Source organism: Athene cunicularia (assembly GCF_003259725.1).
Source record: "Athene cunicularia isolate RWA chromosome 24 unlocalized genomic scaffold, athCun1 chr24_part1, whole genome shotgun sequence".
NCBI classification, from domain to species: domain Eukaryota; kingdom Metazoa; phylum Chordata; class Aves; order Strigiformes; family Strigidae; genus Athene; species Athene cunicularia.
The window spans coordinates 1,318,306-1,345,232 of NW_020799132.1; the positions used below are offsets into that span (position 1 = coordinate 1,318,306).

A 26,927-nucleotide genomic window follows, 5' to 3' on the forward strand; every position below is an offset into this window, starting at 1 on the left:
ATTCTACCAGGAGACATGGAGGGAAGGCCACATGGCCTTCAGAAGGTGAGGTTAAAAAAGTCTTCCAAATTAAATAGACTTCAAGATTGTGTAACCAAGATGTTCCTGCACCTCAGAATGATGAGCTGCCTTGTGAAAAGGAAGCCTTTATGGTGAAAAAGCCTCTCCTGGTCTGTTTTTCAGTCCTTTTCCATCTTCCTCTTTAATTAATGCAATGGAAATAAAAGAAGAAAGGAAAAGGTAGGGGGAACCATATGATAACATGTTTAATATTAATTATAGGAGAATAGCCCTGCCCTTTATAATAATACCAGTGTTTCCAGAAAGAGCTGCTTTTAACCTAAGGTGTCGCTCACCCAGTGAGGGGTAGGGGGAATAAGAACAAAACGAAAACCCATCGCAGCCCAAGTTTTACCCAAGAAGGAGTAAGGGAGGGAGCAGACTAGGCTCTGTCTGTCTGCTTCTCTCTGTCCTGATCTGTGTCTCTGGCTTTCTCTCCTTTCCTCCTTCATTGAAAACCCTTAATAGGAAACACATTTCCTTTTCTGTGGTGTTCCCACCAGAAACCTCAGACTGTCGGGCAAAGGTGAGAACTTTTAGCAATTAAACTGGGGGAGGCGCCATCCCTTTCCAGTGGCTTGGGCTGCATTTTTTAGGGTAAAGTAGCTATAGGTTGATCATACAGGCTTGTTCAGTGCCATTCCTCAGCCCACCCCCGCCTCCTCAGCCAGTCAGTGCAACCAGGCATTTGCAGCCTATTTAGTCATAGAAAACTGTGTTTCTGAATTCCCCAGCACTTCCCTGTCTGGCAGGGGCAAGCTATGCTGGGCGTTGCATTCAGGATCTACTTCAAATAACCTGAAAAGGAGAGAGTGGTGGACAGGAGTTTCCCCACAGGTATTCAAGAAAGAAATGCCAAAGCCAGAAACCATCTGGTGAAAGCATGAATAAGGTGGACAAAGCTGATGCAATTCCTCCTCCAGCAGCAGCAAAAGACCAGCCAATCTCTCTAAATATTTAAGCCAATCGCTTTGGCTATCTGCAGCTTTCACGGTCAAGGTACCCTTGGGGTCCCTTTGAACTCTACCTCCTCGTTTACCACATTATCCATTCTCGTCTTTTGAAACATTCCCTGTCTTGCAGCATCTGGTAGCATCCATCCTCCAATCCCTACGAGTAGGATTTGTTTTCCAACACCTTCTACCTCTGTGTACATGCTGGCTTGTGCATGTCTTTGGCTTTGTTTGCATTTGGGGAAGAAAAGAAAACCACAGGAACACAGGGCCAGTGAGATCCAGCACCTGCAATGGCTATTACTTCTGGCAGTGAACTGCCTAATCCTCAGCTCTCACAGGAAAGCGAGACATACTGTGAATACTACTGAGGGGCAAGTGAGGTCAGTGTTATTTGGGATCATGTGGATTAGAGGAATGTGGAGACTGTATGGCTCAGTCACAAGATCCTAATCAGTTAGTATTATAGTACCTGCAAAAGAGGTATTCTTAGCCCTGCCAAAGAACCTGGGGATGCTCAGGGGCAGCACAGTGCGTATCACAGATCTATACTGTCTGCTGTGTGTTGCTTAGGACCAAGCGCCTTAAATGGGACAGCATCTCACTGGCTAGAGGGATGTGTAGACATGAATAGCAGAAAGTGTCTGTAAAAGCATTTCTCCTCCATACCAACCCATGGTAAGTTTGCTGCCCTGCTCCAGTTCACGTCAGTGCCTACCAAGAAGGGCCCTGGGCCTTGTTACAAATGTCACTGCCTAATGCAGTGGAAACTTTTTCAAAGAGCTGTAGGAAAGGTGAGCCTAGATTATGTAGGGTAAACACAGATAACTAGACAACCATGAAATGTGTATTACATGCTGACATCCAAGCGCTCACAGGACCTCTCCTTCCATTTCCAGAAGAGTTTGCAGGAGAACCAAAGTCAATTGCTTAGAAAAGAACATTTCCACAACAGACCACGCAAAACAATGACCCTTCCAGCGGGTTCTTTTTTGTGCTCCTCTTGAACAGTTTTGTTTCAAGTGGGGCTGGATGGAAAGGCCACTCTGAACCAAGAAAGCTACTTTCAAACTCCACAAAGCATAGGAGATGCTGGAATACCAGAGAGATTTTTTGCAGCTGTTGGCCCAAAACCAAACATGTGACACTCTAAAAATGTTCAGATCCTGACAGTGCAATTCACGTTGCTTCTACTGTACGTTCCTCAAACAGGAAATTTCTCTATCACAGCTAGAGAGAGAAAAGCTTCTTACTTACCCTGTAATACAATCTGTGCCTTAATTTCTAGAGGCTCTGCTGTGATAGATATTGTACCTGTGTAAGTTTACTCCACCCTTTTGTGTCAGTTGTCAGTGGAGGACATCAAGGCATTCGGTGAAGGAAGCAAATGTCTTTATTTTGGTTTGCAAGTGGGGAAACAGTAGCACATGTGTGACACACAGCTACCAAGCTTTTAAAAGAATTTCATCTCCGTCATAGAAAATATGTGCCTAATTGCCTGAAAAATTTGGTCTTTAGATCCGAGTGACAGCATTTTCTACCTGCCTGCATGGTTCCCCACTGGCAGAGTACATTCCAGCTGCAATAATTTCTTTTCTTTTCATTATAGGTAGCTCACTGCTGGTCTACAATACTCCATCCCACACAGAAGCTTCCTCACGTCTCGCCACCAAAGAAGGTCAGTCTTTTGCATGTAAATGTCCCGGCTTCCTGTGCTCTCATAATGTTTTTGATTGGGTTTAAACTGGACCTTTTGTAATATCCTTGGCATGAAAATGTTCTGATCTGCTATGCATGCACAGCATGGTTAAAATAGAGTAATTCACAAGTCTCAGCCCCATCCGCATGCTGAAAATCACATCTCCGCCTGTCCAGCCGACACTGTGGCATGAAATGTATATCTGCCATTGTCACACTTGTGTTTTACTGAGCTGATAAACTGGTGGCATATTTTCCATTCTTTATGCGAAACAGTTAGAGATCTCAGCTATATAGCAAGGGCTGAGACACTATTTCTCTCTGAGTGAGTTTGTAGTGGAAAGGATAAAATTTTCTCACAATAAATTCCATTACTGAATAAAGGCCACTCAGGCCTTCCAAAACCAGTCATGAAACTGTCAGCTAGTTTCTACTAGCAAGGAACACTAAGTGTGCCTTTCTGACACCTTAATTTTGGAACATTTTGATCTTCTTTTTCAAAGAACCCCAAATTTTTAATCTATCAGAAATTCTGAACATGTAGCTAGAGCTTAGAAACCTTGAATTTTAAAAGTTACTAACACACCTGAAGCTCCTTCAGGCTTTTGAGTTGTTTGTATATCCTTCAGTCAGGTTTTTCAGGTTTTACTCTGCAGTTAGTCCTGTTTCTTTTTCTTATTTTTAATGAGAAACTGGATTCTCAGTCATGATAAAACTGAGAGAGTTGGTGCGATGGGTATGATGCAAACCCCTTACCAATGCAAGACAGTAAGTCGCAGTCAGGCAGTTGAACTGCTAAAGGATAAATAAGGTGTTAAAGGCCAAAAGTCTGGTTCTGTGCTCTATAACTTACTGTGTAGGACTAGGAGCCTTGAGATTGGCCTTCCTTTCCCTTTGTGTAACTGCAAGAACATGGGTTCCCTTCCCTGGACTGTCTTCTGCTCCTCCACTGGAAAAGCTCCTGGGAAAGGTGTGAAACCTCACGTCTGCCATATGAGATAACCCACCTAGAAGCAGTCTGCTCTCACCCCCAGACAGTTTCCTCACCTCATATATAAACATTTCTATGCCTTTCAGGAGAACATGGCTTCACTGATGAGCCACAAGTTTGCATTTCAAAGAATACTGGGGAATGGCAGAAAGTCTTTTATTTAAGCAGCTGGGGACAGAGAGAGAGAGAGAAAGAGAGAGACAAAACCCCCCATTTCACTGAAACAGCAAACTGACATCACACATTTAACAAGCTTCTGCATGGTGTGTCTGGCTGCTTCATTGACCAGCACTGCTCTTAGAGCCAGAACTTCTTTCTCGTTGCACCACGCTGCATTTCATCTCCAACATCTGTCTTGGACCCTGGACACAATATCAGTGCTGGTTTTTACAGCAGCTTCTTTTGTCCAGCGTATAACTATCCACTTGAGCTGTCTGTTCCCGGGCATGCTGTTCTCTCTTTATGAGACAGGCATTAGTTGATAAAACGCGGTACGTTACAGAGACAAAGCCGTGCAGGCTTTTCTGTGACTGACTACTTTGACGCTAACAGTCATCTATTTAAAATTAATAAAAGCTAGGCTTGCTCCTATTTGAATAAAGCAGACACACATGCACATGTTCCTCCACAATTTCCCCCATAAACATCCACGCACATCCAAGCCTGTGCTCTTTCTGTCTCAGGCCAGGTGGTTGCTAAAAATAAAGGGATTTTTTTTATTAAAGAGAAATGCCCTGTGTAAAGTCGCACTCCTCTGAATATTTTATACCCTTTATCTTTGCAAGCTGGGCCTAGAGTCACTCAGGCAGAAAGAAATTTGAGGGAAAACACGTTCCTCCCCTCCATTTTTACTGCCCTCGAGTGTGTTTCTTTAGTGCAGCTGACAGAAGTTTGCGTTTGATTTCTGTCAGCTAGGCATTTTTAACTGTACATGGTACTTTCATCATGTGTCAATAAAGGACTAAACACACCCATGGGACAGTCAAATAAAAATTAAGAACTAGCATAGAAATGTTGAAATCCCATCTATTCCTCTTCCATTTCTTCCTACAGTGCATAAATTTCCTCTGCAATCATTTGATGTCTGAATACTGTTCTAGGACCCACCTCAACCTACTGTAACTGATTCATGCTCCAAATATTATTCATGAGATAAGGTGACAGGATGAGAGACACGTGAACATGACAGGCTGGCAGATAAGGAATTGGGGGAGCAGAGTGAAGTGTCTTGTCCAATACTGCAGAAGAAACTCACGATGAACACAAAGCTGGACTTGGAATTCCTCAGCCTTGGTCTAGTCTGTTAGGCAACAAGATTTTCCTTGATTCCTTTTAAGGCTTTTTAATGGGCTCGCTTCAAGATGATGATATTCTTTTGGAAAAGGAATTTCAAGTTAAAAATAATGATATTTTTATAAGTATTTTCTGGTCTCCTTTACTTCTCAAAGATGAAACACTTATCTTTATGTTAATGCATCTTAGATCTACTAATCCTGTAAATATTTCTTCTCTCTATGCCTGTGAATAAAAACAAACAAATTTTTCTAACCACCTTCCCTTGAGGTTTCAAAAGCAGGAGGTAATGAAATAGCACAATACGTGTCAGAGATAGGAAAAAAGTATTATTTTCTTCACTCTTCCTGTAATTTTTCTTGCACTTTCTCTAAGATCACATAGATAATGCAAATAACCTGCCTGTGCAAATTCCAGGGAGAAATACATGCTCTTTGCATACGCTTGCCCTAAGCTTCACACAACGTATTCCATCCACATACTGTAAAAAAGAGCCTACATGGCAAAAAAAAAAAAAAAAAAAAAAAAAAATGTTGCAGACATGGCAGGACCTGCTCTGTGCCCGCAGCGAGGACAGTGTCACCCAGGGGTACGGGGCACCCCTTGGCCCACGCTGGAGAGGCAGGGCAGCACTGCTGCCACACGGCTGGGTTTGGCGCCGTGACTCTGGAGGCAGAACTGCCTTGGCTGGTTGCAGCTGCAGACTTTACTCCCTTTTCCCCTTCTATTTTCTGCCCCTCTTCTCACTTCTCTTCTGCAATGCCAGCTCTGCACACAGAAGAACCTGCAGCACTGCTTTAGGAGAGTTACACTGCTTTCATAGCAGAAACAGATACCGTAAACTTCTACAGCTGGTACGCAAAGCACACGTGTCTTGTTCTCAGATCAGATAGGTAGAAACCTTGTCCTGTTCAAAGGACTCTTGTTGCCTGAGCTACTTTGCTTTTCAGCCTCATAAACACTCAAAAGTATGGTATTTAGCGTCATTGGTACAAATTGTCTTCAGCTGCCTTTGAGAAATAAATTGCTCTAATGAAAATCACCAGTATTTTTTGGCTAGAGAACAATTTTCTGGAAAATGAAACGAGGTTGCTCTCATTGCTGAATGGAAAGATTTGTGTCCCACTCCCAGCGCTCCACTGGAGAGATGGTCTGTCTCATTTTCCGTGACTGTTTGAAGCAATGACTGACCTACTGTAGGTACCGGAGACATGGGAGAAGAATCTGAGACCACATTATCTGCCCAAGTCCACGGAGATTTTAAATTGCTCGCCTTCAGAATGGTGTCATTTAAGTAGGTTTCCATAGGGAAATGGAAAGTATGTTCACATACAACAACATTTAGGAGGCCAAAGGGCTGTGTCCCGTAAGGTTGTGAGCATTCTGGCCTCAATCCAACACATTTTTAGAGTCCATGTGTACGTTTAAGTGTGTTGAGGTCTACATAACTCACGTGTTTAATACACAAGCCTAAATGCTGTGCAGGATTTGAACCCACACAGGATAGCGCTGGCCGTTCCCGAAGAGGCAGAATCACGGCGTGTCAATGTGTACAATTACACACGTGTAAGCAGGCATGTAGGAGCGTCTGGTGCAGTGTAGGTGGTGCTTTGTAGCATGTGCTGCTAGGCAGTGAAGTGGGTATTTGTGCAGTGAGGTGGCAGAGTGGAGTGAAGGAAGGCTTGGTTGATATGGGCTACACCCAGGCATCACGCGTGAGAATTTAGTGGAGAGATTTTTTTGTGGCTCTTTGCCTCCAGATTACAGGTTATGGATGATCTTGGCTAAAAGGCTGTATTCAGCATGGGCCTTCATCCTCCAGCACTGCGTACGTCAGGCTCAGCCTAAGGTAATACAGTTAGCTCAGACTAGTGGTAAACCAGCACTAGCCCAAAGACTCATAAATCCAACCCAAATTCTAGCAGAACACAGGAAAAACTGGTGTGGTTTTCAAAGAGTGAAGAAATTTGAATGTGAATACATGAATATGGATGTAGGAGATGAATTTTAAGGATTTAGTCTGTGGCTATCCCATGTTTGTGTTTGCATTATAGAAGTGTTAGTGTGAGCAATAAGGATGTGTGGGTGAGGGGTGTGTTTTGGTGGCAAACAGCGTGGTTTCCTGGGCAGTTGTACCCATGTTCAGTGTGAGCCTCTAGGCAAGAGTTTCCTGATGTTGGAGCATTAAGAAGATCTCTCTCATGCAGATTCCCTGGCACCTAACAAAATATGAGTCTGTGCAGCGGCTTTTCTCGCTGTCAGGGTGGCAATCTCTCTCCTCTTTCCCCTGAAGTTCCCTTTAATTTGGGTAGGAACTCTTTAAAACTCACCTCTCCCACTCGTCAAATTTGGTGACAATTCTGGGTGACAGGTTGAAAAGTTTTGGGGGATTGGAGAGAGAGGGGCAAAGAGACCACAGACAGCATGGTTGCATAAGCACAGTTCCCGCAGAAAAATAGTCTCAAATTCCTGCATAAAATTCTTCTCTCAGAAAAGCCATTTTTCAGGTCTAAAAGGTTGTCACGTGAAAAATATTGACCAGTTTCAGTAAACTCTGAAGTGTGTTAGTCAAGCCCCTTGTTCACAGCAAAGGTTATAAACCCTCCAGTCTTGGTTGTGTCAGAGGAAAAGCAGTTGTAGCTTTATGCCCTCTTAATTGTCTGTACATGCTAAAACATTTGTCGACGATATTTGTGTGCCTGGTGATGAAATATCCCATTTTTAGCTCTCTAGCAGAAAAAGGGGAGGCTTTTTTGGTGCTTCTCTTATTGCGACTGTGTGGCCAAACCAGGGATTTATGATTTCAGGAGAGACAGTAGCTAGCGCTCTTGGATTTTTCTTTTTTTCTTTCTTTTTTTTTTTAATTGTTTTCCTTTGAAATTCCAGAGTTAGTGTTTTGTCTGCTTTCTCCCTGACCCTCTTCGGAGGCAGGCGTGTGTTTTTTCACCAGAAAAACTGGAAACAAAGAATCGTTGTCTTTAAGCTGTAGCAGGCAGGAAACCCAACTCACAAGGGATCACCCTGAGCCAGCGCTGTCCCAGAGTAGACTCCAGTTCTCTGAATTCAACCTGACAGCTTGTCTGGAGCACTTTCTAAGTAACCATTATCCTTCCTTTTCTCCCAGCAAAAGAGCTATTATTTTTTTGCCTAGGGTGCACTGCAAGCAATGTTATTGCACATGTGTGTGGGGGTTACACGTTTGCTGGGGTGCAGTTCCTCCCCTGAAAAGCTCTTGGAAGCGCTTTGGCTGTTTCCAAAGACAAATTTGTTTTCTGATAATGAGTTAAATGGGCAAATGCTGGAAAAAAAAGCTAGCTGCAATGTCTGCGCATGTGTGTCTTCCCTTCCCCTTTCTCTTCTGTGTGTATTGCTGCGTCTGGCTTTTTTCTCCGCGAATATGCGTTTCTTTTTCTTTACTTCTGCATTTGTCTGTTTTTCAGTAAGTGCAAACTGCACGCACGTTCGCTGTTTGGCTTTACCCCCACTGTGTGCTGGGGGGTAAAATACACACAGTGCTGTTTGCATATTTGTGCACGCTCGTGTATGTGTTTTGGCTGAACGTGTGTGTACGTGTGCGAAGGGTGCTCAGAATGCACCTTTCAGAGCATGCGATTGCAGTTTTTGCTCAGTAACATGCCTGTCCGCATGTGGCTCTTCGTGTCTGCAGCCCTGCGAGGCTCAGTAACATGTATTGTGACGGGAAAGTGCCTGCTTTTCAAAGCTGGCTCTGGGAGGGATTCTTAGGACACATACTTCAGTCTTCATGCACTGTGCATTGGGACTTCTGCTGCTGCTTTTAAAAAAAGCAACAACAACAACAACAAAAAAATTCTCATTACTTCCTCCATTTCTTCATAATGTGTCTTTGTAAGCGTTGCACAGGGTAACTCAGACGTGAATCAGGAAGTTCCACCGCTGCACGGCTCTGGGATGTTTTTGTAGCCACACTCGCACAACTGGGGGCTGTCGCCTATGGCTCAAAGCAAACAGGGAGTGACTCCAAGTTTTAGAGGCCAGAGCCCTCCTCCGAGTGGGGGAGCAGAGCTCCAGGCTCTAGAGCTGCGGCGTGTAGGAGCTCCTTCGTGTCACCCTGCCAGGCTCAGTCTAATGAGGGAGAGGGATCGCAGATCTCAGGCTGGAGTGACCTGGGTCTGACGGGACCGGCACTACCCTAAGCACTCCCCTACCTGGGCAAGCTGAATGAGTCCCCTTTGAAAATCCTGAATCCCAGTTCTGTGCCTGCACTGTGTTACGGTCCAGATCCTGGTTGATCCTGGAAATAAGTGGGTCTCTGTCACGGTACTTCAATCCAACACTGGATCTAGAACAGGAGTTAAATCAGAAATGTTTGATTGCTCAGGTTTGTGTTTCCATGAGGATGGTGACGCATACCTGGGTTCTCAGCTACTTTCAGAGATTCCCCAAGTTAAACCTGCTCTTCACATACATGATCTGCAACAGGTTTCTTATGCAAATCCAACAGTCAGTCCCTTCTCACTTGCTTTGAGTTGACTTCAAATCAAAAACCAATGTTGTTCCAAGCCTGGACTTTGCTTTTTGCATCAGTTCCTCATCTGTTAAACAGGTTAAAAGCAACGTAGAGATGTTAGACAATTTCTTTTCATTTTTTAAATTGTGAAATAATCAAATAGTCTTATAGAAGTTACTTTGAAATTATTCTGCACTCAGCTAGTTGCTTCCTCTTAGTGGAGAGACTTAGAATTACTTGATTCCACATATGATCCCTGTACTGGTGATTCTTAAGCACAAGGAGCAGAGCACTGTGGTCTTGAAGCAGAAACAAATGAGTTTGGTGCTTGAAGGAACTGGAAAGTCTTACGTAATCATGAGAACAGTCATAGTAATACTGGCTGTGAATGACATATGGCATACGTGCTAAGTAATTGTTTGAATTAGCAGAAATAGTAAATTGAAAAGTAACTCATTGCAAAACAAATGATACTGTGGGTGAGATTTCCAGCCCTTAGTGTATGTGGTTATGACACACATGTAACGTGTATCTGGGTGTGCCATAGGGATAAAAGTTATGGGAAGCGAATTGCTGACCTGCATAAACCACCTCTTGTAGCCGTTTCCAAAGGCCAGAGGACTCCTCATACTCTGCTCTGCTTCCTAGTCCCATTCCACCATCTCTGCCACACCCCGTCAAAGCTCCTACAGACAAATGAGACCATCCAGAGCCTTCACAGCTTTGTGCTAAGAAAAGCCATATCTCTAGCAAATCTCTTGCTGCTGACATTGTAAGGTTTTGCACCGTATGTATTGAGCATTTAGTATGTACACTTGGAGCCAGAGTGGGCCTGGGAAGAACCTTACAGACTCTACAACCTTTATGTTTGCTGCCATCATTTAAAACAATGCATCTAATGTTTCTAGGAGGAGTTGGAGGTGTTTTTGGCTTCCTTGCCCCTCCAGAAACCCACAGTCTAGGTTTCTTCTCTCCAACTGGCTTTAAACACAACCCCACCTCTTCAATGCGATCTCCAGGAGGTTAAATGACGGGAGTGTGAGGGCTGGATGCTCGGCAGCTTGGCAGAGCTTGCTTACATGTTTGGTTTGCAGCAGTAGTGTTTTTTGTTCCCATGCGCCTACGTTGGGACTATTCCAAGATACCAGAATAGTGCCACCACACACAACCTCACTTTGGGAGGAAAAGCGGTGAGGTCTTATGCCCTCCTTTCTCTCTCTCCCTATAAAGTAGTTGCCGCAAAATAGACCCCAAGTGACCACTTAGATTAATCACAAGTCTGGATCCCCTAGGACACCTGGTTCTGCTTTCCCCATTTAGAGAAGCTAATTTAAATTCCAGCCCCCAAGCCAGGATCCTTTCTTCCTACTGAAGCAGAAGGAGTCATTGCAAAAACCAGACTGTGTTCTGCATGGAGAATCCCATGGATCTCATAGCCTGCTTCAGGTTTGCAGCCTTCTCTTTCCCCTATCCCTGATTTGCTTTCTGTAAGGCCAAGTCCTGTCTGGGAATATGGTGTCTGTGCTCCCTACCCAAAGAAGTCAGGGTATTCAGGAGCAGTTCCTTCTGTATTTCTGGTTTGGGCTTTTTTCCATCATGTGAACTGGGGTCATTTGACCTTTTTTTTGTGAAGTACCCCAAGATGCTGTGGTAAGGAACCCAACAGACGATGGCTAAATGACTACAGTCATTTAGAACTGTTACTGTTCATCCGGGTCAGCAAGACAGCCTTGGCCAGAGGCCGCCAGTGCATTTCAAAGGGAAACAGAGGCAGTGTTAGTAAGCAGACAGACAGTTCACAGTTCACTGAGACTTGGGAAACCTTTATTTTCTTCCTGGCTCTGTCCCCATGACTAAGAACAAGCCCCTTTCCATCCTCTGGCTGCCTAATCACCATGGAGGTATCACCTCCCGTAGGCAGAAACTGGTGGGCTCTTTCTGTTGCTTAGCACCAGTATGCTGGGGAATCTAGATGCCTCCACAAATTTGCTTCATGTGTGTTTCTCCAAACATCTACACAAGCTGACTCCAGGAAGAAATCCTGTCTGAGGAGACGGAAGCTTCTTGGGAGTTTTCAAGCCCCCTTCAGCTCTGCGACGGGGCTCCTCATAAGGGAAAGGTGATGGGGATAGTGTTCCCTCAGGCAGAGCTCAGCGTTTGGATGCTTCTGGGTTACGAATAGTATTACGTTTCAGGATGCTGTTCAACTGGGACACACAGTCCCATGGCTATTGTGTTAACCCAGGCATGACACTGCCCACGGGTCTGACAGAGAGAGCTAATGTTCAGGCCAGTCATTCTGCACCTTGACAGTGAGCCCCAGCAGCTCATAAAGCAGTGCCTGGCTGGAAGAGAGCTGCTGCAGCTGCCAGTGACGCCACGAATCCAGTAAATACACCGTGCTGCTCCTCCCCAGCCCTGCTTGCAGTTAAGGGCACTATGCCAGCATAGATGGCATTTTCAAGTAAGATTCCCATATAGTGCCTATAAAGCATTTAGCCCATAAATGATCCAGCCCCATTGTATCCATCCTAGAACAAAAAGGCCCGAAAAATGAGGATATTACAGGCCCAGTGCCCATCGTTCTCCTGGAAAACCTCATCGAGGCTGGTAGCACGAAATTGTGCCTGAATCTGGTTTGACTGAAAAAGCTCCTACAGAGAGAGCAGGATGAAGGGGCTGTCAGCACTCGCCGAGCAGCTCAGGAAGCACAGGGACTGTGAGCCTATTGTTCAGTTGAAATCCACCCCCCTTGCTTCTCCCCTCTGTCCCAAGCTCTCAGATTTATAAAACACCATTTTTGAAGAAAAAAAAAAAAAAAAGAACTTTTTAAAGCTTATCTCAGTGGGTTTTCTCTCTAATACATCATATCTTAAACACAAATTCCCTAATGGCTTGTTCACTGAAAGGACTGCCTAGGCATCGGGGATGGTCTTCGCTGTGATGTGGAAATCTGCTTGGGGATTTTAAGCCCGGTTTCCTAGGGAAATGAGTCTGTGCGTGTCTGCCCATCCACCCCCTAGTCCACAGCAATAGTTGTGCCTATTAGTCTGTTTAGACTCAACATGATCCAGAGGTACAGGGAACAGGAGCGAAGTGAGGAACACTCGAGCTGTGAGATGGGGGGGGGGATGTCTGTAAAGGTGGGCACTCCTCTGTTTCTTCCCCACATCAAGTCCTTCCTTTGTTGCACCAGACATTCTGACAAAAAGAAACTGCAGAGGTTTGGATAATTTAGCTCATCTTTTGAACTTTACAGGACAGCCGGCCTAATGCCCAGTCTTGACCTTGCTAATTTTGCCATGTTCTAAGCTTTTTCTCAGCCTTCTGCATAGCCTAGCAGGCTGTTTCACTACTGTGTTAATTCTGATTTACATCTAATTCCGAAAGAATCAATAGACTTTGAAAGGGGAGTTGTACAGGAGAGGATGAAAACTTATAAATAGCACAGAGGGTGGAGAGGTAGGAGCTGGGGGAGATTTGAGGTGAGAAAGTATAGACCAAGGTTAGAAAGGGTGCAGAGACCAGTGCTACGCAGTCTGTTCCGCACAGCCTGATTTCTAAGAAAGCGACTTCATCTGGAAAAGGCAGTTAAAGCCTGAGGAAGGTGCATTTATGCACATAAATAAATAAAATTATATTTAACCTTCTTCCCAGGCGCGCTGTGAGTGTGAATGTTTGCAAAGCTGTGAGATCCTTAGTTGAAAGGTGCTGTGAAAGTGCAAAGCATTATTAATATCCTTTACCTTACTCATAATAGAGTATACATTCATTCTGGGGAATTTCTGGACATAAACCAGACAGCTGCAGAATGACATTTCTTGAAAGCATCTATGATTTATTTTCTGCTCTTTAATTCCATTTTGTATTGAACACACATTTGTCATAGGACTGTTGTTCCACTGGGCCTTTTAAGTCTAAAACAGACTGGGGGACCTGATCCTTAGCTGGTATAAATTTGCCCCTAACTTCACTGTCACTATTTGCTGATTTACACCAGAAGAGGACCTCAGTCCAAGTCTTTTAATTGAATTTCCATAGTGCGGCAAGTTTTGGTGTAAAATCCAAGTGGTTTTAATGACAGATAAGACTCTCCCTGTAACTAACCGTCTGGCTGGAGTTCTGTAGGATCTCTTCAAGCCACTGGGCGTCAGGTCCTGGGAACGATATTGTTTTTGCAGAAACTTGAGTCTCTGGATAGGTTCCCTGGCTCTGCCTTTTCCATTTTGTTTTAAACACGTTCAGCTTTAGAGTCTGGGCCTGGAAGCTGGGAGGGCTGGTGTGGTTCTTTCACGTTGCACGGATTTTTGTGAAAACGAAACAAAAATAGCTCAGTGGATTTGGACTTTGGGGGGGGCAGAGGGAGAGAAAGAGTTGGAAACTTGCACAAGCTGAGTGAACACATTGTTTCAACAGCAACGCCTATATTGCTAACTATCCTATTTAATCCTTCTTACCATTGCAAAGTCACACTCAGAGCTAAGTCTCATCCTAACGATACAAGTGCAGCTGCTCCTATATATGCCCACACTTTACAATCCGTACTATATAGGGAAAACTGAGGCAAAGGGACGCATCTGAGGTACGCTAAACCTGGATTAAACCTGGGCTGTGTCACATGCACACCGTCCTTCCAAGCTGATGTTTAGCAACCTAAGACATACACTACAAGGAAACCCATTCAGAGAGGTTTTGAACAACCATTTCAACCAGGCTTAGCCAAACCTATCCGGTGAACTAAGCCTTGATCCTGTAAAGCCCAAGCAGCCGTAGCAATACGTGCCTGGTCAGCACATCTGATTGCAATAGTATCACATATTGGTTAGAAAAACCTTCAGAAGATGCATTTGACACTCTTTCTGTGACACAGTGAGCAAAGCAGGCTCCTCCTCGGTGCCAAAGTTTCTCCATCTGGAGGAGGAGGAGGATGATCATCCATCCAGATGATGGCCTGTTTGTTTACTCAGAACACGCTGCTGCCTCTGAATCAGCCAACCCATTTGTAGCAGTTGATTCACTTTGGTCAATTTTTTGACCTAAAAGAATCAGAGAAAATTGAAAATTTTCCCTGAGTTCTGCTATTTTTTGGGAAAAAAATCTTTTCCCCAATTTGAAAATAATTTTTCTGTTGGAAGATTAATTGCTACCTTTCTTTTTACCAGGATCATCATGTGGTGACATTTCCATTAACATTACATAATGGCAAAACTGTTTCTGATTGAGCTAACCAAAATGTACATTAGCATCTTGATCAGTGGAAATTTCTGAGGTTTAGCCTTTCTCTCTCAATGCAGAACTCATGTTTTTTTCAAAATATTTCCCAAACCAGTACTCTAATAGCTCTAGTTGTAATACTTCTGAAGGATATCCCAGGGGAGAAATGAAAGTCAGAGACTGGCTGCAAAGAGGACATGGGAAAAGCCAGTGGTTACTTCAGACCTGCTCTCTGCTCTCCTGATTTCAGTCACCGATAGAGCAGCACCCCAAGCTCCGGGTGCACGCAGATGAAGTTAGGATTTGCATGACGGGTTTCCAGCAAGGGAAACGCCACCCGTGCAACCAGCATCTTATTTACAACAATGACAACTGCTGAGGACTGAGCTTGGGGATAAAGTGCCCCGGCAAGGCAGTTTCCAGCCCTGCTGCTCCTTGCCCGGCCATGGGAGCGGGGACAGGGCTCCCATCTGGGGACAGCGTGGCTGGGGCTGCCGCCTCCCTCTCCCAGAGATGGCCCGTCGCACTCTTTGTACCAGGCTGAAACCGTAGCGGTTTGTTTTTCAGCCTGATCTATTTGCAGTGGGGTTTGCGGTTTCTAGTAAAAAGGGAAAAAACAAATAAGTAAAATAAAAATAAAAACAGACAGATTACATGAGCTCTGTTTTCCCCCATTCCCTTCTCTTCCCTCCTCCTCTTTCTCTCCCTCTCTTCCCCTCCCGTCCCTTCTCTGTTTTCCTTTTCATGCCAATAACTAGAAGGCTGTAATTTCAAAGCTGCAGCGGCTTTCCCAGCGCCGGGAGGAATGTGCAAGTGCCTGGGATGTTTCTGCAGGGAGCTGCAGCCCAACGGGGCACAAGGCAGTGCTCACTCCTGTCCAGCAGTGTGGCCAGAGGGGCATTTTGAGTTTCACTTGAGGGGATGCTTTTTCCCTTTTTGCCCCCTCCTTAAAATAGCTTCCTTATTGTGTGTGTCAAGTCCTTGGCCTCTTTGGGTTTTAAAGTCATCATTTATTTTCTGTGAAATAACAACAGGATTAATCTCATCCTCCTTTCCTGTGCGTGGTCTTCTGTCATCTTGGGATGAGAGGAAGTGGGGCTCCTTTTGGATGGGACGAGTCACACTCTAAACTCCACCGAGAGCAAAGACTTCATGATCAGAATGTGCCAGGCTCAAACATTGCACAAACAGCTGGTCCCAACCACTGTATTTACACCCTCTTGCCTTTGTGAGAGGGATGAGGGAGCAGAGGAGGTACGGGAGAGGAAACATAATAAATCTGCATATTACCAAGCCAGTTGGCACCAAGATACAAAGCTAGGATCTTGCAAGTTTTTCCTGGGAAGAGTTGATTTCAATCCCTCTGTGCCTGTTGTCTTTTGTCATTAGATCCCTCCTATGATGCAGTCAGGAGAACAGGATGGGGCAGTATTATGAATTCTGGCCTCTCCAAAAGTAAGTTGTCCCAGTGGGAATCACAAATTCTGCAATGGAAGATCAAAATGAGACTGTGGGAGAAGATGGGCATGGCTGGCTTGTGTTACAAGCATCAGAAGGGTGAAAGATTTGGGGATAGTCAGTTGGATAAGAGCTAGAATTATGTTATGAAAAGAAATAAAAATTGGCACAAATATATTTATTATTGAGTCATGTATTGAAGATGACAGCACGTACCTCTAATACTTTCAGGATTTGATTAAGGGGCCAGGAGCAGACCCTCCATACAAACACAGACTCTGTGTTAACCACCTGCCTGTAGTCCAGTTTAATATCTTAGGGACAGGTATAGACAGCTCGGGCAGATTCTGAGAGTTTCTTACTACTTTTCAGAAAGGAAGATTCTACTCAAAATCTAGCAGGCAGATAGGGCCCCGACTGCATGAGCCCTACTCACGCAACTGTTCTTGTTTCTCACTGGTTTTATAGTGTCCTTCAATTCACAGTACACTCCGGGTGAGTTAGAAATATCCATTCCCTGCCTCTAAAAACTGTATTCTAGCTAACAGAACCAGCGGATACCGAGCCACACTCTCCCCTGCTTCCACTGCTGGGGCATATCCCTGTGCCGCAGTGCAAGATGGGCACGTTTGACTCTCAACAGGCTGCTACCGGGTGCAAATAAATGTGGCAGAACCTGGCCGTCAGATTAGATTTCCTTTGCTTTGCAGCTTTCTGAGCTATGTGCACTCTAAATGTGAAGACTATTCTTTGAGTTATAGTTTTCTGGTATAAGAAAAGATATGAAGAGGAGAAACAGATGTTAATGTTGATGTGATTTATAGAAATGGCTGTGATATTTTCAACAAAACGTTTGGTTTGATAAAGCCAAAAGTTTTTGCATAAAAAGGTTGCTTTCGAAAAGAATTTGTATTTCCAAAAATGTTGGAAAAAGTTTCAACATGGAAGAAGGTCAGAATTTATAATTTTTAAAAATCCAACTTTCTGTTCAAAACATGGACGTAAATTAGAACGGAAGTTAAATTGCAATAAAAGACAGAAAAATTGTAAAGTATCTACATAATACTTTTTCTGGCCTCATCTGCATATTTTCATTTTACAGGGAAATCTTTAATTTCTAGTGAAATCACCTAATTTTATAGTGCCATTTCACAAATACCAGCTCTTTGGATTAGAAAACTTTTTTCCCATCTCAGTCGCCGTTATCCCTGTTCAATGTATCTTGCACTTGCCTTGTTCTCTGCTCATTCCTCCTCTTCTATTCTAGTACACATAAGAGCTTTCTCTGTCTTTACAGGCCCTCCTGTTGCAGGGACGCAAACTGTGAATAAGACAACAGAACAGCAACGGCCCCAGCCAGGTAATTGTTGATTTTGTCCCTTCTGCTTTACTAAGTAATTAGATCTGTATTGGGTGAATAGAAGTGTCGAGCAGCACCAACCGCGCTGCCGAGCACAGGACAAACAGGCAGAGCCTTACAGGGAAGTCTCAGAATAATGAGTCAACTGTGACTGAGCGTGACAGCAGTTGTTCCAAACTGGTTCTATCTTCCTGCACTGTCCTGTCCCATCCAAACACCCTCGTTTCAGCCGAGTCACGTGCAGTGCCCGGCATCGGTTGTGCCTCCTCCGAAGCATCACGACACACCGTGTAATGAAGCGGTTTGGGGCACGGAGCTGTTTCTGCTGCAGCGGCGGAGCGGCCGCTCGTCACCTCTTCACCTCTGCGGCAGGGATGGTCAATGGAAGGATCGCCAAACAGAATCAACAGGGCTTCCCCTGCCTCAAAGAAAACCAAATAAGAAAAGCAAACCCTGTTGGGCAGCAAGCAGTAGTGTTTCCTGCTAGTTTCCCAAGGGGCCTTTGAAAAGCTAAATACCACCTTCTTTGCTTTGCACAGCTGCTTTCTATCCCTTTTTTTTTTTTTTTAAGGGGTTGGTTCTTTTGGCATCGATTCAATCCACGACCAAATGCTATAGATCCAAATCACCAAAACCAGAGAGAAGCCAGAGAAGTGTAGAGCTTAGGGCTGAGGAGGCCCCACAAAAAGGGAAGGAATTCATTCCTAATAAATGCATTGTGGGGTTTACAGGAAACACTCAGCCTCATTGGAGCCAGTGACAAAACTCCTGTTACTCTCATTTGTCTAATGCTCTGTTTGCTTCAGTAAGGGAGAGTTGGGTGACCATTTCATTGACCTCAAAGGGAAGCAAGCTCAACTGCTAACAAGCGGTTTTAAAAATCTCATCTGCTGCCCAGCTCCTTTTATTAGGAGAAACATATTTGCTCCTGATTTGTTACTGTTCTAGTATCCCACACTTCTTTTCTTTCACGTTTCATGTTTTCTAGTTGACACATAAGTGTAGGGTATGTCCAAACTGATTACAGACTTTGAAAGCAGGCAAAATCTGAAACCGATGCCAGAAACACTGTGCCATTTTGGATTCCATAAATAATTGGTGGTTGTTTGCTAAAAAAGAAATAAGGAACACATCAGGTCTGTTCCAGGCCCTAGGAGGAGAGGCAGTAAGAGTAAAGAAAGAAAATGAAAATTTGAACTGGTTTATAGGATAAACAGTAGTGAACTGCTGTTTCTTTTGGATGAAACATTTTTAAAAATAGCTTTTGTTGGATGTTTTTTAGATCCCTATCAAATCCTGGGGCCCACTAGTAGCCGTCTTGCCAATCCAGGTGAGTTCATCTTTAAATTTCAGCCCAGCATTATCAAAGGGGTTAGCTTTCCTTCTCATCCACTGCTCCAGTCTGTACTGGATGAGGAGTTGTTGTCCTCTGCCGTTCGGGTAGGGTGTGAGAGCCACTTACCTTGGTAGCTGTGCTCTCACAAGTGCTTTTGCAAAAATCCTTCCAGAAAAGGGGGGAACGTGATGCAACATCATCTTTGTCAGGACAAAATCACCGTCCTGAATGTTCTTACCCTAAACCAGCTTTCCCTAAGAAGAGTTCTACAGGGGACTTAAATGCTGGTCTCTCAGATTTTCAGTACAGGTTAGTTTTTCACTGTCTGCCATGGATTAGCTGTATGGAAGGCACAAAACATCTCTGAAAGTCACTGCATGATAGCTGTCTCTAACACATCATCTGCAGAAAACAATCCCTGACTTTGAGAAATAAGACCTAGAGCAAATCTTGCTTGAACAAACAAACTTGTATACACTGAGTGCTTGTAAGGAAACATCCTCATAAGGCTCTTTACTATTAGTATAACCACACCGAATAAAGCTAGGAGTCGTCTAGTCTGGGGAAGAAAGAATCCCATGTAACTCAGATCACCAACTGGAAAGAAAACTGTAGGTATCCAAAACAATATCCATGGTAAACAGTAAGCAACTGAGAGTTGAAACATACCGTGTTAACTATTCAGTGAAAAATTCTGCAGAACACTATGCTCGGGAAAAAGCCTGTTTATGAATAGCCTGAAGATTTTAAGGCCAAAGGCGACCATTATGAAATCTAATCTGACCTCAACTCGTGAACAGAACAAAGGGTTGACTAACTTGTTTGCTGGGAACAGTTTATCCATTCCTACGTAAGACTTTCTGAGGCTTGAAGGAGAAGTTCCCAGTAAAGATCGAGATAGTCCTTCTGTTTCCTGCCTTTGTCTTTGCTTTTAAGCAGGAAACACAATGTCATTTCCTTTCCTCTTTGGCTTGCTTCTCGCAGGGAGCGGGCAGATCCAACTGTGGCAGTTCCTCCTCGAGTTGCTGTCGGACAGTTCCAACGCCAGCTGTATCACGTGGGAAGGGACCAATGGGGAATTCAAGATGACGGACCCTGATGAAGTGGCACGGCGCTGGGGAGAACGCAAAAGCAAGCCCAACATGAATTACGACAAGCTGAGCCGAGCCCTCCGATACTACTATGATAAGAACATTATGACCAAAGTGCATGGCAAAAGGTATGCCTACAAATTTGACTTTCATGGCATTGCCCAGGCTCTTCAGCCTCATCCCACTGAGTCGTCAATGTACAAGTATCCATCAGATCTCTCCTACATGCCGTCTTACCATGCCCACCAGCAGAAGGTGAACTTTGTACCCCCGCACCCTTCTTCTATGCCTGTCACATCATCCAGTTTCTTTGGAGCAGCCTCACCTTATTGGACCTCCCCTGCAGGAAACATTTATCCAAACCCCAATGTCCCTCGCCATCCCAACGCCCATGTATCACCACACTTGGGCAGCTATTACTAGATGCTTTTATCTTCAAGTGGCCTTTATCAGTCTGGTTGGACTTTTTCTTTACTTCTGGGATTTTTATGTTTTTTTGGGGGACCCTCAATGGATAACTGTGGCCTTTCTGGGGAAGAATTGAAACTGGATATTGGTTATTCCTGGATCAAACCTTTTACTTATGTAACTTTGCCTCTTGTGTCTTGAACTGAGAGATGGATGCTTCTTTGGGCCAGTACTCTGCATTTTCTTTGGTTTTAAACGCTTATGTCCTCTGTAGGAATTGACTATGAAGATTGTTCACCATTACCTGGAATGATTATTAGCTTCTTGATGAGAGAAATTTTTACGAAATCAAAAGCTTTTGACAAGACATAGATCCAACTGTGGGTCGTAGGAAAAGATGACTACATGGGTTTTTTTCTCGCATGGAGAGGGTAGGCAATTTGACCATTAAGTGGAGGACGTTGGGCTGCAGGGGACTGCAACTGGATTCTTAGCTTTAAGGCAGATGAGGATTTTCACCCAACTGGAAATTAAATATATATATATTCATATATATATATATGTACATGTATATTTTAAGAAGTAAAGGGCATTGAAGGAACTTTTCTAGAGTGTACAACTTCATTAGACTATGTATTAACTCCAGAAACATCAGAAACCAGAACAAAAAGTAACCTAGTGTCAAGCACAGACATTCCTTGAAAGCAAAAGTGAAGTAAAATAAATGACAGCAGGCCCTGAGCTCTGCCAGAGTCTTAGGGATCGCTAAATGCTACCGATTCGCGAACGCTGTGCGTTTGTCAGACCGTCATCCAAAGGGTCAACAAATCAGAAGGCAAATTACTGTATAAATTATGCAGAGTTATTTTTCCCTATATCTCACAGTTTTAAAAGAAAGATTAAATAAAACGAGTTGACCTCGGTCACAAATGCAGGTTTGTTTTTTACTATCAGCTCAGTTGTTTGTGGGTTGTTTTTGTTTTTTTTTTAATGTAATTTGTACATCTTTTCAATCTGTACATTTGGGCTGTATCTTTGTACTTTTTGCTAAAAAAAAAAATTAAAAAATAAGACATGAGTAATGTATCTGTTGGAGATAGCCTTGATTCTGCAATTGGATCCATAATTGACCCCCAAAGTAGCCAGAAACCTTCCAGATTTCCCTGGGTTTGTCTAGAGTAGAGTTTTTTCTTGCATTAGCCTGTCGTAGTTGTCTGCAAATTAACTCCATTTAGCTAACGTGTTTGGATTGAAGCTTATTGAAAACATGCGCCAGCATTTTAAAGCAACTATTTGAATATTTGGGATTAGTTTTCACCAAAATCTTGAACTTTGGAAAGATTTCAACCGCTTCATAGATAAAATTATCAAATATTTCCCATAACATCTTTTCGAAAACTTTCACTAGGGGTTTTCATTTAAATTTTAAACGTGCAAAAATTCTCAGCCATCTCCAATTTTGCACATGTTAATTTGATGATCCACAAATGGCGGTTTGGTGCCATAAACAGAAGGGTAAACCACAAGCATTTGTGTTATAGAACAGATGTCTATAGAGGGGGTGAGACTTACATGTACAACCTATTAGCTAACTTGTATTAACTGGCAACCAATTAACAGGATCACAAATATCTAGTCTAGACATAACCTCTGGGACTCTGTGTGGGTGCAAGATTTGGTCCATGTGCATCCGATTGCAGGATGAGAGCCTGAAACCAGAACGTTGTAGTTTGCTCATAACTTTAAACAGAAGCACTGATGCCATTATTTAACAAAATGGAAAAATAAGATCAAGCTAAACTGTTTAGGTCTTAGTGCTTTCGGGATGTTTATAAGTAACATTACTGCAATAATCGCAAAATTTAAGTATGAAGAAATTACCCATGGAAATGGGGCTTTTGCTACTATATATATGCAATGTACTTTTGGATATTAAAATATATATAATTTTGCAAGCTATCTCAGTGTTTTTTAAAAAAATGTATTAAGTGTTACAATGAAACTGTTGTATGAAGAGGATGATGTAAAAAAATGTGACAAAATAAATGGTGGTTTTCTTCTCTAAGGCATCACATTGTCCCACTCTCTCCCTCCACTCTCATACCTGCAGATAAAGCATGAACTTTGCCTCTGAATTACTTTTAGCCAAAAAGGATAACAAAGCAGCCCCACAGTAGAGGCAATCAATCCTTTTCACTATAAAACAGTATCGACCTCTTATTCCAGAATATTTGTGATTCTGGAGCCAGTGTTTATCAGACCTAATTTAGTTATTGAAGTGTCTAAATCAGAAACCTCGGCGCCACCTTTTGTCCTTGGAGAGAGAAAGTGGTAGAGTAGCCAAAGCTTGAGGAGGTGAAGTGTCTCACACGAGGATGGTGGCAGAGATGGGGTCTCAGCGCCGTGCCAGCCTCCCTGCGAGAGCCGTGCCTGACCTAACAGACATCTCCGTCTTGTTTTGATCTTTCGGGGGCTCCAGAGCTCATTGGCACAATGTCTATGTGCAGTGCCTTATGTATTACCAGCCTGCCTGCTCATGTTTCTCACCTATCCCCAAGCCCCAGGGAAAGCCAGTGCTCCAAAGCATTCCTGAGATGGAGTAAGAGGCTGCAAAAACAAGCACTGCCAAGGAATCTTCTCATTGTGTATAAAGGTCAGGCAAAGGCACTTCCTGTATTTTTGCAGACACACGGTGGTCCTGAGAGATAGCTTGATCTTTCTGCCGATTCGATAAACCCTTAGAAATACATAACTGCACGAGTACACCATTTCCTTCCTCCACACACAACCTTTTGTTGCTAAGTTTCTAGTACAATAGCTTTCACTGGCTTGATTAGCAAGCCTGGGCTCTGAAAAAGAGCGATATTCATGTGTTCAACCACCACAGAGCTGTTCCCTTTGTGTATTCAACCATAGTCGCTCAATTTAGTCATGAGAGTGAGTGTTTTGTTGCTTATCTCTATTGTTTTTCACTTTAGCACTATCCAGATTCATCCTGGCTGTGCATCATCAGTAGAAATATCAAGGATTTTATTTGAATACGGTGCTCCTGCCCCGTTGCCAGTAATGGGAAAAAGTGAAGACCGAGGTTGTACAAAAACATCTAAAGGCACAACCCGAAGGTTATCAGAGTATAAAGATGTCTTTGATAGCAAAATTTGGCCAGCAGGATCCTTGGTGAAAAAAACAAACAAACAAACAAACAAACAAACATACAAAAAACCCCAAGGCTTTTGAAAACAACCAACGGTTTAAGAAGCATCTGGTTCTGGCTGTCCAACTTGCAACAGTTTAAGGGAGCCCGGACTGAGATGGAAGGTGATCAGCAGCATCCACAGCTCAGGTCCTTTCTGTGTCCTTTCATCCTTCTCTTCAGGGTACTTGCTGATATTAATCTCTTTTATATATAGAGATATATTTGCTAATATATTTGGTAATATGTGCTAAGAGTTTGCCACCCACTGCGGGCTGCATTCCCATGGAATGAAGAGATCTTGGAGCAAAGAGATCTCACCCCAGTGTGCCAGACAGCCTCAGACTGGTGGGGCACCTTTTAGCTTTTTCATAAGATCTTAATAGTTTACGTTTCTCAGGTAAAGAACAAGTAATAACATACAGACCAGAGTAGCCTGTTTGTAACCCCCGGTATCAGCCTGACTTTGCCATGTTGGAATCTCTGGGGGTGATAACAGGGGGATCTCCCCTCCCAACCCAGGTTTCTGGGACACACTGAGAGAAAATAAACGAGGAATTTGACAGTGCTGGTGCTACTTTTTGCTTTTCCCAAGGCTGAGGGAATTCAAGTATTTCAGGCTTAGATCAGAACATTTACCAAACAGATGGTTGGGATCACATGGTTGTGTGCTGTGAGTCAATAGGGATAGCAGAAAATCTCTGAATCAAAGTTTGGAATTCAAACCTCCCCAGGAAACCCAGGTCCCATTGGAATCAGTGGGAATTTAGCTATTAACTTCTGTGATCTGGTGTTCCCCCCAAGTATTTCTGTTCTACTCCTCAAGTTCAAACACTGAACGGGATCTAGCTTAAATATGCCAAAAGAGAATTAGCTTTACCTTTCACCTTCTATAAATAGATACTGCAGTTTGTATATTAAGTAGAAGCAGAGATGGCTTTACAGTCTCAGAGCGCCAGCTCCTTTAGCTGGGATCTTTGTGATGTTTGTCTCTATCTGAGATGTGTCTGCATATCAGAGAAAAAGAAAGTGTTCTTAATGCTTAATTACAGACATCAGGTTTAGAACCTGCTTTTAACTATATTTGAAGGCTTTTTATCCCCACTAAATCACTGCTTAGAGTCTAGAGGATGGAGCTCCCAGTTTAAGCACTTGAACTAGGAGATGCCAAATCCTTCTAGTGTCAAGCATCTGAGATTACTCCTATCCAGAATCCTCGTGCGCCAGGATCCATCCTCTGTATATGAGTGGCTTACTGCTTTTATACTCCCAAGAACTGCATTTCAACCCCGAGGATGAATTTCCAAACGGCTGCCTGTTTCTAACACACACCCAATAGTATTGCAAGGGAGAGGGATTTCCCCATGTTCGGACCTTGCCGTTAGTAAAGAGAAGGAAGTATTTCTCATACTACCGCCCAGCAAGCACACTCCACTCCTAATCAGACTTTAACTATGTGGGAAATTTGCCATAACTTCTGTTGGCGTGAATATTTGATGTGAAACTGGACTGGCCCGGTAATATTTCATATGCATTCTTACTGTTCTAAATGACTATGCCTGAAGCTTTGTATTAAAGGCACTGACGAACCCAGCTGCTGTTTCCCACCCCTACTGTCAGAAGAAAAGAGCCGTCGGTTTGTAAATTCTGGGTTAAAGGAGCCAGCTTCACTTTATTATACTATTACAATAATAGATTTTTTACAGGCTGCTTTGCTGTGCTGATACAGTATTTTTAATGACCTCTGTGAAATTAGTTTGTTAGACTCCAGCCCGCTTCCTAACAAAGTAGCTTCTCCCACATCAAACTGAGTGTTGCTGCATTTGGTATTAATTAGAGCTGCAGTCTAGAGGCACATCGGGGGCTGGGGTTTATAAATTCACTTCAAAGACCCTATTTGTATACTTTTGTACAATACCTAGCATAACATATATATTATGATTTTCATCTGTAAAAGCAGAACTCGTTGCAAATAAAGATCAGACTTTTCTATAATATTAGAAAAGAATTAGGAGCCCTCGGATAAAGATCATGCAAAGAGTGACACCTAACACTTCATTTAGCTTGTGCTTTTTCATCTATAGAGGTAGAACCCTCTGTACATAAAGTTCAGATTCTTCTATCATATCAGAAGAGAATTAGAGATCCTTGGCAAAATTCAGCTCTTCAGGCTCCAAGGGCAGCAAACAGACACTGATACTAAACTCACTAAAAAAAAGACAAGAAATAAAAGCAGTTTGGAGGCCACCACAGCAACACCTCCCCATCAACTGTGCAGCTCGGCAGGGGGGAACGAGCTGCCCCGAACAGGGCACTGTGCAAGCAGGTGTGTCAGTGACAGCCAGGTGTGTTTGTAGCTGAGCAGCCACTTCAACCAGTATAAAGACTTGCAGCAAACAAGCAGGAAGGTTTTTTAGGCTGGGGAGGTTTCCTTCAAGGAGGAGACCTAGTTGCTCTTTATCTAGGAGCAGGCAGAAGAGGCTGGTGATCTGTATTTCTTACTTTAAGTTGTAGTTGCTGAAGGAGGAGGAACGACCCAGGCACTCTGGCAGTTTGATGCTCAGCTATTTCAACACAAGGCTTGCTTCTTCCTTTCCAGGAACTGCTGTAGGCTTGTTATTTGCTTTGGCTTTTTGTTAACTTTCTGTCTCCTGGAGCTGTAAAGTCCGATGCTGGAGCTACTTTACCTCCCCTGCTGCTGCAAAGCCCTAGTCACAAGCCAGAAGAGTCTCCTCAGGTCCAGGCCTGCGCTGGCACCTCACACCTGGGGACAAACAGCAGCTCCAGCCCTGGGGGTCCCGGGTGGGTTTTCCAGGTGTCTCTGTATGGCTGCTTCAGGAGGTTGTGCTGTGGATGTTGGCAGATGGTAAACAGCCAGACCCCCGCCCTTAGCTTTTCTGTCACCCCCAAGACCTAACACACCACAGTTTGAAGTTAAAACGGGGATGTGGCTCTGGGCTGGCAGCCTGCCCACTCAGTGTTGTGGAGGAGTAGCCCTGTAGGGATAAACGGGCTAAGGATCCTTCAGTGGGGTTTGCAAAGCTCCTGGCACGGGAGCACAAAGGGATGTAATTCAGACTTCTAGATACTGTCAAGCGATATAGGAGTTCTACAAACACGGCTACGGTGGCAGCGAATCCCTTGCGTGAGTCTCACAGGCTCCGTAATGTACCAGGAACGCTTCCAAATCAGAGGGGGGCTTCAGCTGAGCAGACGCTTTTGGGCTCTGCTGCAAAACTAACACAGAACTCAAAGCTCCCCCAAGGTGGCCTGTGTTGTTGCTTTTTATTTTTTTTTAAAACGGCTGGGGAAACTGAGGCTCAAAGCAGGGAGAGGGGACTTGCCTGAAGTTACAGAACAGAGCTGCATATGGAATGTAGGTG

The 26,927-nt window shown here is 43.8% G+C and overlaps 1 protein-coding gene across 1 annotated transcript in view; it reads left to right on the forward strand.

Moving 5' to 3' along the window:
- The window catches only part of FLI1 (Fli-1 proto-oncogene, ETS transcription factor), an 83,668-nt gene extending 61,252 nt beyond the window's left edge, over nt 1-22,416 (forward strand). Inside the window, exons 6-9 of the mRNA XM_026863807.1 lie at nt 2,623-2,691; nt 17,454-17,516; nt 18,799-18,846; nt 19,837-22,416. Of these exons, the coding sequence (XP_026719608.1) occupies nt 2,623-2,691; nt 17,454-17,516; nt 18,799-18,846; nt 19,837-20,366 (710 nt within the window). The 3' untranslated portion in view covers nt 20,367-22,416. The remainder of the gene's footprint in view (nt 1-2,622; nt 2,692-17,453; nt 17,517-18,798; nt 18,847-19,836) is intronic.
- The last annotated feature ends 4,511 nt before the right edge of the window (nt 22,417-26,927 follow it).